General features: G+C 46.2%; 1 protein-coding gene across 1 annotated transcript in view; it reads right to left on the reverse strand.

Annotated features, from left to right (window-relative positions):
* CORIN (corin, serine peptidase) overlaps positions 1-14553 on the reverse strand; it is a 235033-nt gene that overhangs the window by 38763 nt on the left and 181717 nt on the right. The window contains 4 exon segments of the mRNA XM_035714411.2: positions 453-563; positions 2447-2560; positions 11812-11919; positions 12696-12841. Of these exon segments, the coding sequence (XP_035570304.2) occupies positions 453-563; positions 2447-2560; positions 11812-11919; positions 12696-12841 (479 nt within the window).

Here is a 14553-nt window from a genome sequence, read left to right on the forward strand (position 1 = left end):
TTAAGTCCAGTCCATGTAAGGAACTAGGGACTTAGTCGTCTCATTTGGATCTGAGCAGGAGTACAGAGAAGATGGAAGATCCACTTAAATACCTTCTTCCAGGAGGAGTCAATGACATAAGAATAACAGAATATTGGTCATTGTTGAAGCTGGGTGATGATCAAGAGTTTAAAGGTTGTATTTTAGTAGTTATAGGGTCATAACAATTTAAACCCAAATGTTTTTTTACGTATCACATAGACATTTCAAATAGTGAAATAACTTAGGGGGGAAATGTTCTGTGAGTTGGGAATAACACATGTGAATCACTACTGCCAGCTTTTGTCATAGTAAAAAACCAAAACAGGTGAAATTGGTTAGTAGCAAAATCCATGTGGTCATTTAGGATTTATTAAGCTTAGACGGCTGATGGGTGTTAAGAGTTGCAGCCGATGGTGGAATAAGAAGCTCACCACAGTCCCACTCGTCAGAACTGTCCAAGCAGTCGGCTTCCCCGTCACACCAGCGCTCACGGGGCACGCACTCATGGTTCACGCACTCGAGTTCGTCATCGTGGCAAAACGCTGGCATAGGAAACAAGAAGTGAGAAGATGGACACGTTTCAGAAACAAGGGGGAGTCTCACTAACATGCACATCATCATCTGTAGGCAGGAGCATGGAAGGAAGAGAAGCTGTGGTCACTGGAGCCTCCAAACAGGCATCAAGACGGAGTAACAGAATCGGTAAAAAACCCCATCACAGATGCCAATCCACACAAATAGGAGTTTGAACAGTGCGACCATCTCCAAGTGGCGAGACTGTCTAGTTATAACACTAGGATTGAAAAAGTGGGACCCAGAGCAGTAGAAATTCCAAAGATTGAGAGAACTGGGTTCAAGTCTGAAGTGGCATGAGCCAAGCACTGGGGCAGAATGAAGCAACCACAGGATGGACACAAGCTCTGTCCACATACATGGATAATGTTTCTCTTTAAAAAAAAAAAAAAATCCCTACTCTTGGGGCGCCTGGGTGGGTCAGTCGGTTAAGCATCCAACTCTTGATTTTGGCTCAGGTCCTGATCTGGGGGTCATGCTCTGCCCTCAGCAGGGAGTCTGCTTGAGACCCTCCTCCTCTCCCATCTCTCTCTGCTCCTCCCTTGCTGCTGGTTCTCTCCCTCTCTCTAATTTTCTAAAAAAAATAAATCTTTAAAAAAAAAGAAAAGAAAAAAATAAGTCATAGTGATACTCCTTAACTGCCTAACAACCATTTCCTTTCTTTCTCCTTTTTTAAGGGAGCCTGATTTTGCTCAGGTCTCCAAAGCCTCAGAAGACCCTGACTAGTGTCAGTGGGACATGGCATTTTCTAACTAAAGTTATTTTTTTCTGGGTAAAGTTGTTAGTCCGACAGTAAACCTGTGACCCAAGATCAGAGTTTTGGCCTACCACTTTTGGGGTTGTGCTTACCAAGGTAGTTCCCACCTAAATCCTGCTGGCTGGCTCATACACCCTACCTGGGGCAGGCAGCCTGAAGGAAACAGCATCTTTTTCTAATCGGTTCTCCCTAAAGGGTGCTTCTCCTTTGCGATCCAACTCTTTAGGTGGTATCTTTTCTAATCTATAAGAACACCGGTGACTGCTAGCTGGGATCTTGTTCAGAGTTGGCCAATCTGAGTGAATCCTTAAGTGATGATATTCCAGACATGAGGGAGGTCATCACTCCTTCCCACTGGATACGATCAAGCAAGCATGGCACCCCAAGTGCTGAACTCCCCCATATAGCCTCAGGAATCCATCCTGTACTTGACTTTTCATATGATAACACAAGATATATCTGATACAAATGGTAATAAAATATAATAAATATCTTCACCGTTTAAGTCAGTTTGAGTTGGACTTTCTGTTACTGGTAGGTAAAACATCTTGAGAGAGAATTTTTTTTTTTATTCTAAAAGTGGTGGCCATTCTTGCAGAAAATGTAGAAAAGTCAGAAAAGCACCACCCAGAGATAATCATTGTAAACTGTTTCTTGTGAGCTTCTGATCTTTTTCTATATGTGGGTATAAGTACTTTAAAAACTTGCGACAATAGTGCACATAATACTTTATATTTTGTTTCATTCAACTAATGACATGCAACGAACCCACGAGGAATTATTCTTTTTATTTGATTTCTAACATTTGCATATTGTTTCATTTTACGGTTGTATTTTATGTCCCCTCTTTTTGGATATTTGGGGTGTTTTAATTCTTCCATGTGATAAATAATTCTAGAATAATATCACCAACCACAAAATTTGCATATGTTTGATTACATTCTCGCATGTATTTTTATAAGTGGAGTTCTGGTCAAAAGACTTGAATATACTAAAAGCTTTTGATACAATTTCCCAATGTCTAGTTTATATTCAACATGAGGGCCACGAGTGTTTAACATAAAGTTGTGTTGACCAATGCAGGTAGGCACTTACAGCAGTTCTTCTCATCCATGCCATCAGGACAGTCTGGGAACCCATCACAGATGACTGTGTGCTTCAAACATTGTTTATTGGTTGGACATTCCCAGAGATCTCTCTCTTTACAGCCTGGAGACAGAAGAAGAGGCTATTTGTAATAGACTTGGAGATTAAAATAATGATGAATCCGACCAAGCAATGTAGAAGAACTATAGCACAATGGCATGGTTTGTTTCTTCTTAAAAAGTCTTGACTTCTGTATACCATTAAAAATGTAATTTTGAGAGTTGGGATACTCAATAATCTCCATACTGCAACATAAATAGGACAGCTCTCCTAAGAGAAGATCAAAAGTGACATATGGGAAATGGGAAAAAAATGAAAAGCAACTATACATTAATGCTCATTTTTAGCTGTTTCTTTTGCTTTCTGAGTCAATTTGCCAACACATAAGACTCATCTATGAAATGATAAGTTATGCTTTTAAGTAAATATGCCAAAACCTAGTGAGTTAAATGCATATTACCTTAAAATGTAATTTTGGTCAACAAATGGAAAGGCCATCCGTGTGTTTAGTAAGAGGTGTCTCCTATGCCAAATACATACAAAACTGATTTAAAAGCCACGTACGAAAGCTGTCACTCCAGTAACATAGTCCAGGAGACGTAGGGTATCAACTTCATCAATTATTATGAGAAATGAATGTAATTTGCATAAGATCAAGACCATAAGCTTGAACTGTAATTTTGTCTATGAAATGGCAAGAACTTGCAAATGAACTTAATAAATGCTATCTGGACCAAATGCAGCGCATTTCACACATCTGCTAGAACATGCCAAGAGTCTACTGCATTCCCTGTCACTCCAGTAGGATCCATGGTCCTTACAAGGCTGCGAGGTGCATGAAGGGTCCAGAAGGCATTCATGTCTTTGGGTTCCCTTTACCCTCGCCCCCATGCTACAACAGCGGCTAGCACTCGGCAGGCCTTCCACATGCGTGTGTTTTAAATGGAACTTCGTTTCATGGGAAGAACAAAAAGTCTCTCCCCTTCCCGAGAAAAGATAATACAGTTGAAGGGGAGTGAAATGCAAAGCAGGGATCAAATAAGGACTTTCTTTAAAAATGCTATTTTCCCGTTGACCTACTATACATGACTCAGAGAAGTGTTGTAGATGCCTGACTCATGTTTCTTGGACTCCATCATAAGAAAAAAAAATCTGCATTTTTTCAAAACTCTCATGTGAAAGCAGTTGTCGAAATACGTCACTAGAAGAGAAATTTTTATTATGAGCTAAAATGAGATTTAGGGTGTTTCACCCCTCAAAAACTTAGGAAGTAAACAGCGGAGTCTTTCACATGCAGAACAGTCTTAGGCCCAGAGCAATCTCCTCCAGGAACTCCCGGGGATGTTATTTGGGGTTTGAGCTAGCAGACGATACAGACATCATCTGGAGCATTCTGTCGAGAACAGTCCTGCCACAAATCACACCCCTTGCTAGTAAAGAATGGGAGAAAACAGCACGAGCGTCTCTGATTATTCACATGGTACGCTTCCTCAAAGTCTGGAGAGCTTCGGCCTTTGGAATGAGCTGATGGGAGACCACAAAAGCAGATTTTCTGGGACATAAGCAAGACCTGCATCCTCAATAACCATAACCACAAGGAGATTATGTCCATGATCCACCATCCATACTCAAAACAGTAGTTTTAATTCTTAAGAGAATAATGTCATAATTAATGTCATTATTCTCTTAAGTCATAATGTCAACGTTATGACCATTATAGTGAAGAAACTGAAGATTTATTTTTCTTTAGAAACTGAGGATTTAGAGAAAATAAAGAAATGGCTCCAAATCACAGCCTTACGGCGAAAGGTCCAGGTGGGGCCCGGGTGCCAGTCCTTGGAGGCTGCCCTCCTCCATAAGAGGAGAACGTGCAGTAGACATAAGGGGTAGGAGGTCAACCGTGTGACCCGTGTGACCTCACTCCTCTGGACCTCAGCGTCCCTATCAGGACAGTCACAGGGCCGCCGCGCAGGGCTGCTCTGCAGGTTCACTCCCTGAGCATGAGCTCACCCTCTGTGTCGTCTCTTTTCTGATAAAGTCCGTGGGGCCCAGCACCTCTTCGGTGGGGTCACAGTGAGCACACGGACTAAGATGAAGAGGCCCATCTTCATCTTCTTTGTTATTTTGCAAAGAAAGCGCTCTCTTCGAAGTGACATTTTTGGTGTAATACAGGTACGCTTTGGAACGAAAAGAGCGTGACCCACTAAAGGGTAACGACAGGGGTGGCCGGGGTGCGGGGTTCAGCGCAGCCTCGTGTCAGGGTAACCCCTGCCCAGCGCACAGGTGACGACCTTACCCCGGGGCCCAAGTGACCGGCTCGGCCCGGTGTGCCAGCCCCTGCCTGCTCCGAGCGCGGACTGCCCCTCCTGCCAGGGACCCCCGCAGCCCCAAGCGCGCCAGGCTTCGCGTGGGGCCCTTCCCTCTGCCCCCCACCTCCGCGAGAACCCTGGGGAGCGGCGGCCTTCCCCGCCCGCGGCAGGGCCACCCGACCGGGCGCCTTTGCTCCCCTACCCAAAAGGGTGTCCTCGGAGGCAAAGGCAGCAACCCCCCCGAAGCAGGTGCTTCTCGTACTGGAAGACTCTGTCAGGCGAACGGAGGGGGAGAGGCTCTGCTCCTTGGGTCTGCCAATTCGAGCTTCGTGAAACAAAAATATCTTCAGGGAGGAACTGGTCAGAAGCGCAGAGGGCAAGAACTTGGGTCCTGGTGCTGGCGAAGGCTGGAATGGTCTGGATCTAGCCATCTGTGCCTGCAACTGGTGCTGTGGCCGTGAGGTCCGGGCCTAGCAGGTGTGACCCCCTGATTGGAGCTGCGGCCGAGAGGCCCAGGCCTAGCAGGAGTGAGCTCCCAATCAGAACTGTGGCTGTGAGCCCCGGGCCTAGCAGGCATGAGCCCCCAACAGGAGCTGTGGCCGTGAGGCCCAGGCCTAGCAGGCGTGAGCCCCCAAGTGGAGCTGCAGCCATGAGGCCCAGCCTAGCAGGCGTGAGCCCCCGACAGGAGCTGTGGCTGTGAGGTCCAGGCCTAGCAGGCGTGAGCCCCTGACTGGAGCTGCGGCCGTGAGGCCCAGGCCTAGCAGGTGTGAGCCCCCAAGTGGAGCTGCGGCCGTGAGGCCCAGGCCTAGCAGGTGTGAGCCCCCAAGTGGAGCTGCAGCCGTGAGGCCCAGCCTAGCAGGCGTGAGCCCCTGACCAGAGCTGCGGCCATGAGGCCCAGGCCTAGCAGGTGTGAGCCTCCAAGTGGAGCTGTGGCCATGAGGCCCAGCCTAGCAGGCGTGAGCCCCTGATTAGAGCTGCGGCCGTAAGGCCCACGCCTAGTAGGCGTGAGCCCCTGACCGGAGCTGCAGCCATGAGGCCCAGGCCTAGCAGGTGTGAAGCTCTGGCTGGAGCTATAGCCGTGAGGCCCAGGCCTAGGAAGTGTGAACCTACCCCAAGAGCATGGACCCTTGGGAGATTGAAAACCAGTCTCAAGGACCAGCAGCAACACCTGCAGTGGCAGCCCAAACGAAGACCTGCCTCCCCACCTGTCTCAGGCCTGACCGTCGGGGGCAGCAACACCAGCACATGCCACGAGGCTCCCAATTCTTCGGCAGCCCCTCCCTGCTCCTCCCGTGTTTAGGGGTGTACGTCCCTATATCACTCTCTTCAACATGTGCTGGCCTAGGACCCTAGGAGGCAGCGGGATGGGGTCATGGAAAGGGCTTCGAAGTGCATACTGGGTCACCCCCCCTCCCCCGCTCCGATGACGAATCCTGGAGAGGGGGACATCTACCCCCAAATAAGCACCACCTCCAGGACGAGACACCACCCTGCCATCTGTGTCTACTACGTGAACCAGGGAGATGCCTAGCTCATGCTTTGGACGTGACATGCCAGCCTGCTCTCCTCTGCCACAAACAAGACCTGGTCTGCCAGAGACCAGACCGAGCAGGACAGGACTCCTCCCCTCAAGGGAGATCCCTGGGTGACTTTTGAGGGGAGTCGTGTCCTGGATATCCTAGCACCGTGGAGATGGGTGCCTAGCTGTTATTGCCTCCTGAGGAATGCATAAAGTGTGTTCTAAGCATTCCAAGCCTTGGAGGATAAAGTGGGTGTTCTCTCCATATTACAGGTGAGAAAACTGAGGCCCAGAGAATTTAAGCGCCTGGCCAAAAGTCACACAGCCTCTACGGGCTGAGTTGAGATTTAAATCCAAGGTGAGGTCTACACAGAGCACTCCCTGCCATTTCAAGCTGCTGCCCAACATGCCAAATAAAAGAGCAAAGCAATTAACCAAGTCGCAAAATACCTAAAGGGGAGGAGAATGTTTCTTCCTTAACATGGAAAAAATTAAACCCTACCGAGGGATTAGAAATCAATCATGGGAAAAAAAAAAAAAGAAATCAATCATGGGGATCTTTGGGTGGCTCAGCAGTGTAGCGCCTGCCTTCAGCTCAGGGCCTGATCCTGGAGTCCTGGGATCGAGTCCCACATCAGGCTCCCTGCATGGAGCCTGCTTCTCCCTCTGCCTGTGTCTCTGCCTCTCTCTCTCTCTCTGTGTCTTTTGTGAATAAATAAATAAAATCTTTTAAAAAATCAATCCTGAAGATTCATCCTGAAAGCACATCTGTGGGTATCTGACATGGTCTGGACCCAGTGGCTCTTCCTCTGTTTCTATAAGTCACAGGGCATGGTCAAGAGAACTAGAGGCATGGAGAGACTACTATTTGCTAAAAATGCCAGGTGAGTCATTCTCTGTGAGAAGTTACACAAATACTATTACAGAGTCCAAATGGATTTTTTTTTTTAAAAAAGGTCTTTTGGAAAACTTTTAAAATCAGGCTGTACAGCCCACAAACATCAGAGCCAGAGGCTTGGAACACAGCCTAGGGTGCTTTGATCCCAAGGAAAGGTCATATCTAAAGATTCCATCTTATTTTGCTGGAGCCCTAGAGGAGAGCAAAGACTGGTGATGAAATGCTTTTTCATCATTTGAAGATAAACAAAACAGCCCTCGATGCTCCGTGGGTGGTTGTGCTGTGGTCACTTTCTGCGCACTGCGGACACCCTTTGCCATAGGAGGGTGACCGATCAGTGACTGTGAGGCTCTCTGTGCCCCAAGGGGCTTTATTTCTAGCCACGTGCGGTGCAGCCGCCTCAGCTACAGCCCTGAACCCCGCGCTGAGCCGTGGGCGCCGCCTGCTCCTGGCGGGGCCTCAGGCCGCGGACACGGCTCAGCAAGGCTCCCTGCGGCCCGCGGGCTCAGACCTCCGCAGGCAGGCGACCCGGCTCTGTCCCTGGCCCCCGGCTCTGTCCCTGGCCCCCGGCTCTCTCCCCCGCTGGGGCCGCAGCGCCTGCACACGGTCACGCGGAAAATCAGCTGGTGTCAGCAGGTTGCTAGCTCCGCGGGGGCCCCGTCCACGCGGCCCCACGGGCATCCCCGTCCACGTGGCCCCGTGGGCATCTCTGTCCACGCGGCCCCGCCGGCATCCACGTCCACGCGGCCCCATGGGCATCCCCGTCCACGCGGGTCTACGGGCATCCCCGTCCACGCGGCCCCGTGGGCATCTCTGTCCACGCGGCCCCGCCGGCATCCCCGTCCACGCGGCCCCACGGGCATCTCCGTCCACGCGGCCCCGCAGGCATCTCCGTCCACGCGGGTCTACGGGCATCCCCGTCCACGCGGCGCCTGTCCCGCCAGTGACAGACCCGCAACCTCCGAGACCAGGACGCGCCTCCCACCGACCCAGCCGCGACTCTGCGGTCGCCCCGCGGCTCCGCTCTCCTCCCCGGGAGCAAGGCTCGAGCCCTGCGTTCAGATTTGCGCGATCCTCCTAAACGCTTGCGGAAAACGCCGCTAAAACCCACAGTGTTTCAACTGCTGCTGACCTTAGCGACCACCCCGCGGACACCACTTGGACAGCATAAACCGACCTCAAGGGGCGCCTGCCTCGGGCTCAGGGCGTGGCCCCGGGGTCCCCGGATCGAGGCCCGCACCCGGCTCTCCCCGCGGGGAGCCTGCTTCTCCCTCTGCCCGGGTCTCTGCCTCTCTGTGTCTCTCGTGAATAAGTAACTAAAATCTTAAAAAAAAAAAAAAAATACTGACCACGGAAGCAGGAGACGCTTCAGAGCCCCACAGCTCCCTGCTAAGTGTCTGCATCTACAGGCATCCCCCGAGCGGGGAAGTTCCCACCATGGCACTTGGCTTTTAGGAAAGACCCACGTGGGTAACTGCTTTCCTAACCAAATGAAGTACGGAGAGGGTTTTGCTTTTAGGAAAAAACAGTGAGAAAGGAAAATAGCTTCAGCATTTGTTTTGCAGGCAGCAGGCACCCTGAGCAGCGGGGGGCGCCGCCCCAAGCGCCTCACCCGGCCCCTCCTCATCTAGCCACTGTCACCTGGATGTTTGTGAGCATCTCTACTTTGTCTTGATTTATTTTGCACATCCATTAGCAAAATGTGTGGCAGGTATTAGAAAAGCCTAAGAGAGGATATTTTTAGGGTCTTGGAACAGTCAAAAAGTCTTCCAATAAATTACTGGTAATCGCCTCTTCACTTTACACAATTCTGGCTTATGAAAGTTTTTATAGGAATGCTCTTTTGGACAGCAAGGGAAACCTGTATTTTGACAGCACATTTATACATGGTGTGCTTCAGCTACCGTGTTTTCCTCCTGCAGATTTCCAAAGAGCCACAAAATAAATTTCCAACACATCAATGATTTTATAGATGAGTAAGTATTGTTTTTGAGAGGAGAACCTCATACTGTTTTTAGAAGTTCTGGAGGATGTGCGGTGTGAGAGTGAATAGTGAACTGTCACATTATTCAAAAAACCCAAGCCCATAAATGTATTAAACTCCACAATGGACAGAATAAATCGGAAACATGTAAAAAGCCTGGGCTGAAACCCAGCCTTGCTGGAGCTGATGTTTGCACCGCCAGATGGTGCCACGCACGCCCGTGGAAACAGAGGAACAACTGGGAAAATGACAAGTGGGAGCTGGACAACTTCCCAATAGTCCTCCCCTAGGCCCTCCTCAAGGTGACTTCTTCATTTGCTTTTAAGTGTCTCACTTTCCCAGAGCACCGGACATGCCATTCAAATGTGTGCATACGTCCCAAAGGGAAATACGTGTAAAAATTTCCATCATCAGTCACTTTGAAAAACTTAATGAGGGCAACCCGGGGGGCTTAGCGGCCCAGGGCGTGATCCTGGAGACCCAGGATCGAGTCCCACGTCGGGCTCCCTGCATGGAGCCTGCTTCTCCCTCTGCCTGTGTCTCTGCCCCTTTCTCTCTCTCTCTCTCTCTCTGTCTCTTATGAATAAATAAATAAAATCTTTAAAAAAAAAAAAAAGAAAAAATGAAAGTCTTCTCATAACTGACTCCTAACTCTGGGAAACGAACTAGGGGTGGGGGGAAGGGGAGGTGGGCGGGGGGTGGGAGTGACTGGGTGACAGGCACTGAGGGGGGCACTTGATGGGATGAACACTGGGTATTATTCTATATGTTGGCAAATTGAACACCAATAAAAAATAAATTTACAAAAAAAAAGTTTTCTCATAACTGAATACCATTGGGGCAATTAGTGCAACTCCAAATGGATTAACTTCTCTCCCACTTAACTTTCCTTAACCAGAGCTCTCTCCCAGTACTGCCACCATAATACATTGAGTGTTGGTAGGGATTAGACCACTGATTCTATCATTCTGGTGTACCTTTAATTGTGTGAATAAAGTATTGATAAAAAAAACCTCATGGCTCCACTAGAAACTCGGCATGTTAGGATCACGTAAACCCTCTAGTGCTTTGAATTTCTTTTTGCAAAATATATTCAAAGACTCTGACCGTTTAAAACTAAGTTTTTACATTTCTCAAATATTTAGTTCCCCATTACAGGTTTAGGTCTAGCCATCCCAGGAGAGTGCCATGTAATCTCTTTAAATTATCAAAGATAATCCATTTTAAATTGCATCTCAGAATTCCATAACCCATTGCAGTCATCGTTGAGCAAACAAATCCAATAGATTCTCAATAAATCATTTATATAGGGATATTCGGTGAATTTCGATTTATTTCTCTACATAAAGACCACACACAAGCAAACAACAGCAGCTTCTCAAAACACTGGATGTTCTTCTCTAACAAAATTACCCCTGGCTATTGTACCATCATCCTGACAAGTCTAATTTTCTAGAAGATGCACTTGTCCATATTTATAGCAACTGATAGGATTTCAGTTTATTGTTTGTGACATTTTGTCTAGACCAGAAGGGCAATGTCTACTATGGAAAATTTATTTTGGGAAACAAGGCAATATTTCATACCTCAAAGGCCAAAAGAATAAAATAATTTCAAAAGCTGTATTGCCTTTTGTGCTTTTAAAGACAAAGAATGCCAATTCATTTGTACGCAGGACAAGGTAAATGATCGTAACCCGACTATTCTTTGGATAGCCTCTCAATCATTTTGCTTTACTCCAGAATATTGCTTAGTTAAGAGCATTGCCTGTTTTCTATTCCCTGACACACTCTGAGGTTACGAGTACAGAAAATTTGCAGGAAAATAAAACTGAAATTAGCTCCACTCAAATTACCATTGGCATTTCTGGCCTTTCCATTGGTGATTTTGGAACTCAATGCAGAAACGTCAGAAAGAGTTTTATCCTTTGCCGACAGAGACAAAATCAGAGAGGGCATGAAAATGAATTCCAATTAAATCTCAATGTTGGAGCCTGAACTCTGTCTTTGTGTATCTAGATGCCTGGTTAACAACGTGGAAATCATATGCAAAGACACTGTTATCTGACATCTAGACAGGTGACAACTGCTTTATATCTCTAATAATAAAAATAATCCCTTACGTTTGTGAAGTGCTTCTCCTTCCACTAAGGATTAGAACGTGTATCACCAAGGTTATAAACAGAAGTATCATTTAGGGGAAATCAATAGAGTTAACATGAAAAACACCTATTGATTGATACCTTGTTATTTGGTAATATTAAAAGTAAATACAGTAGCACTCAATCCTCATCACTCCTTATGATTATCAGTGAACAGATGACATTTTTAAATACAGTCCTTTCACCTAACCAGGCATTAATGTATATTTAAGAAAAGCGTCATCTCTGGGGCGCCTGGGTGGCTCAGTCAGTTAAGCATCTGCCTTCGGCTCAGGTCATGATTCTAGGTCCTGGGATCGAGCCCCGCACTGGGCTCCCTGCTCAGTGGAGAGCCTGCTTCTCCCTCTCCCTCTGCTACTCCCCCTGTTTGTGCTCTATCTCTCTCTCTGTCAAATAAACAACCTTTTAAAAAAGAAAAAGAAAAGCATCATCTCAACACACACCACAGTTTTCTTCATCACTGTCATCATCACAGTCGGCCTGGCCATCACATCTTCTGGAAGCCAGAACACACCGTCCGGAGCCACACTTGAAGTGACTAGGTGAGCATTCTGTTAAAAACAATGAGCCATATTATTTTCAATAGAAAACCTGGAACCATCAGCTCATTTATCTACTTACATGTGGACTATTGTCAAGGAGCTATTCCTGAAGATAAGATGGCCCTCTGTAAAGCTGACCCAACCAAAGTTAATTTGGCTTTCTCTGTTTATCAGTATCTTTCTCCTTCATCCTTGGCATCATCTCTCCCGTCAGTTGTTTGCTGTCTTTATGCTTCCCAGCAATTGACTACCTCCCTGAATGGACAACCCTGTCCATTCAATGGATTGCCAGAGCCTGAAATAGCCCATGGAGCTGATGCTTCTAACTACCTAGGTGCCCTTGATGAGTCAAAATTGTTTCCTCTTCTAATTTCTCCACCAGTGGTGGGCAGGTCCCTGACTTCATTTCCCTACCTGATGATCCTATGTTGCCAAGGTCTCTAAATGTTTTAAACTCGAAGTAACCAAGACCTGATGTTCACCATTACCTTTGGGACCCCAAGTATAAAAGCAGCATGCACAAGTAATGGGCTCTGTGAGTTGAGTGTGGGTAAGAGAAATATCTGGAATATTAAATACCTTTCTACAATTTATTTTTAAAATGAAGACAATATCTCACAGAGGAGCACCAAGTTTTTCCATGTAACCAAGTTCATAGAATCACTCATCATGCACCCTCATTGACAACGAGAAGACAATAAGAACAAGAACCACAGAAACTTGATAAAGTAGCTGATATATTCATCCACGTTAGACATCCCATGGTAATTAATTCAAAACTTTACCTTCCACACCTTCATCAGGCATTAGGCAGGTTTGGTTATCTGAATTTTCCTCTGGAAACTGACTGCAATCTGTGTCTTCAGGCCACTGTAGGCCCACGATCCCAAGAACAGACTCACAGTGTTCTTTCGAGTGCTCGCACAGTGCTCTAAAAGAGCCAGAAAGATAGAACATGAGAAGCAGAAATAGCTACACCTGAGATAGGATGTTAGGACCATATATAGGGTTTTAATTCTGTACGAGTGTGGGTCTCTGTGCCTGGTGTGTGTATATACCAACACACAGCGATGCACACATAACTGATATCTGGGAAAACAAAATGAGTAATACCTCCACAAAGCACATTCACACCACCAAAATACTTTCACTAAGAGAAACATCATTACAGAAATAGAAATTTGTGTGCTTTTTTATTGAAATATATTTCACGTACACCATGATGTAAATTTAAGGTGGAAAACATGTTGATTCGATACATCTGTATAAATTGTCATGTAGTGATAGAATTTCTAACATCACATAATTATCATGTCTTTTCTGTGGTTGGAATAATTAAGATCTAGACTCTTAGCAAGTTCGACCATTATAATATAACATTGTTGTCTATATTCAGAATATGGTGCTGAAGATCTCTAGGACCTTAGGTATCTACTAACTGCAAGTTCACACCCTCGAACAACATCCAGGACACAGATTCTCCTCCGCACTCTACCTTTCTCATTCTGTCTCTCAAGCAGACACATTCTCCAATGTTTTTATTCCAGGAAGCCAGGACCTTCCCAACATCAGTTTGGAGAGCCCCCCACCAAGGGTCATGGAATCTATACAACAGCCTCCACCTCAGAAATGTCTCCCTCTGGTGACCAACCATGGGAACTATTTAATGCGCCAACCTGGTTTACCTAAGGCATGGCCATCAGCACTTCAGCTTAGACCAGTAGCTTAGAAAAGCTTGGTACTTCTCCCAATCCCATCAATACCAAGCTCACGTTGGTTAAAGTAATGCGTGTTTGTTTCTTTTTTAAAGAAAAAATATACTAAGCATTGTGCTAGGGGCTTGCTTTCATGTGCATCGTCTCATCTGCACAAAGTGTATTTTATTTTATTATTTTATTTTATTTTATTTTCAAAGTGTATTTTTTTTTAATTTATTTATGATAGTCACAGAGAGAGAGAGAGAGAGAGAGAGGCAGAGACACAGGCAGAGGGAGAAGCAGGCTCCATGCACCGGGAGCCTGATGTGGGATTCGATCCCGGGTCTCCAGGATCGCGCCCTGGGCCAAAGGCAGGCGCCAAACCGCTGCGCCACCCAGGGATCCCTCAAAGTGTATTTTTAAAGTGAGATATCAGCATGCTTCACAGGAGATTTTTTTACCTCAATATATTATAGGGAAATGAGTTACATAGTTTTTTTAAAAAAGTAAATACAACCAAAATAATTTTTCCTTTATTTATTTCCTTTCAAGTATATTATTTATTTTCAGAAGTTTTAAACTTCAAGCTATTAATTTCAACAAAGTTCTCTGTCTCTTTCTTGATAAAATGGGAGCAGATCTTCCAGAAAGGTTAGCTCCAGTCTGGCTAGAAACTGGTATGGAAAAGTCAATAATAGGATGAAGAAGTTTAGAGAAAGCTCTATTTACATCTAAGTCTGCACAAGACAGAGGATAAACTCCATGCTGGCTGAGCCTCAGAACTTGGGGTGAAGACAAAGCCACAGCTTCTCCTGTTAGTTTTGCAAAAACAGGAAGCTCAATAGTGGCTCAATGACCCTCAGTTAAACTGAATGGTTTTGTTGCAGATTTATAAAAAATATTTACAATTTAATTGCTGCAATTTTAAATCAGCGATAGGACACCT

This window comes from Canis lupus, chromosome 13 (genome assembly GCF_003254725.2).
Source record: "Canis lupus dingo isolate Sandy chromosome 13, ASM325472v2, whole genome shotgun sequence".
Lineage (NCBI taxonomy): Eukaryota > Metazoa > Chordata > Mammalia > Carnivora > Canidae > Canis > Canis lupus.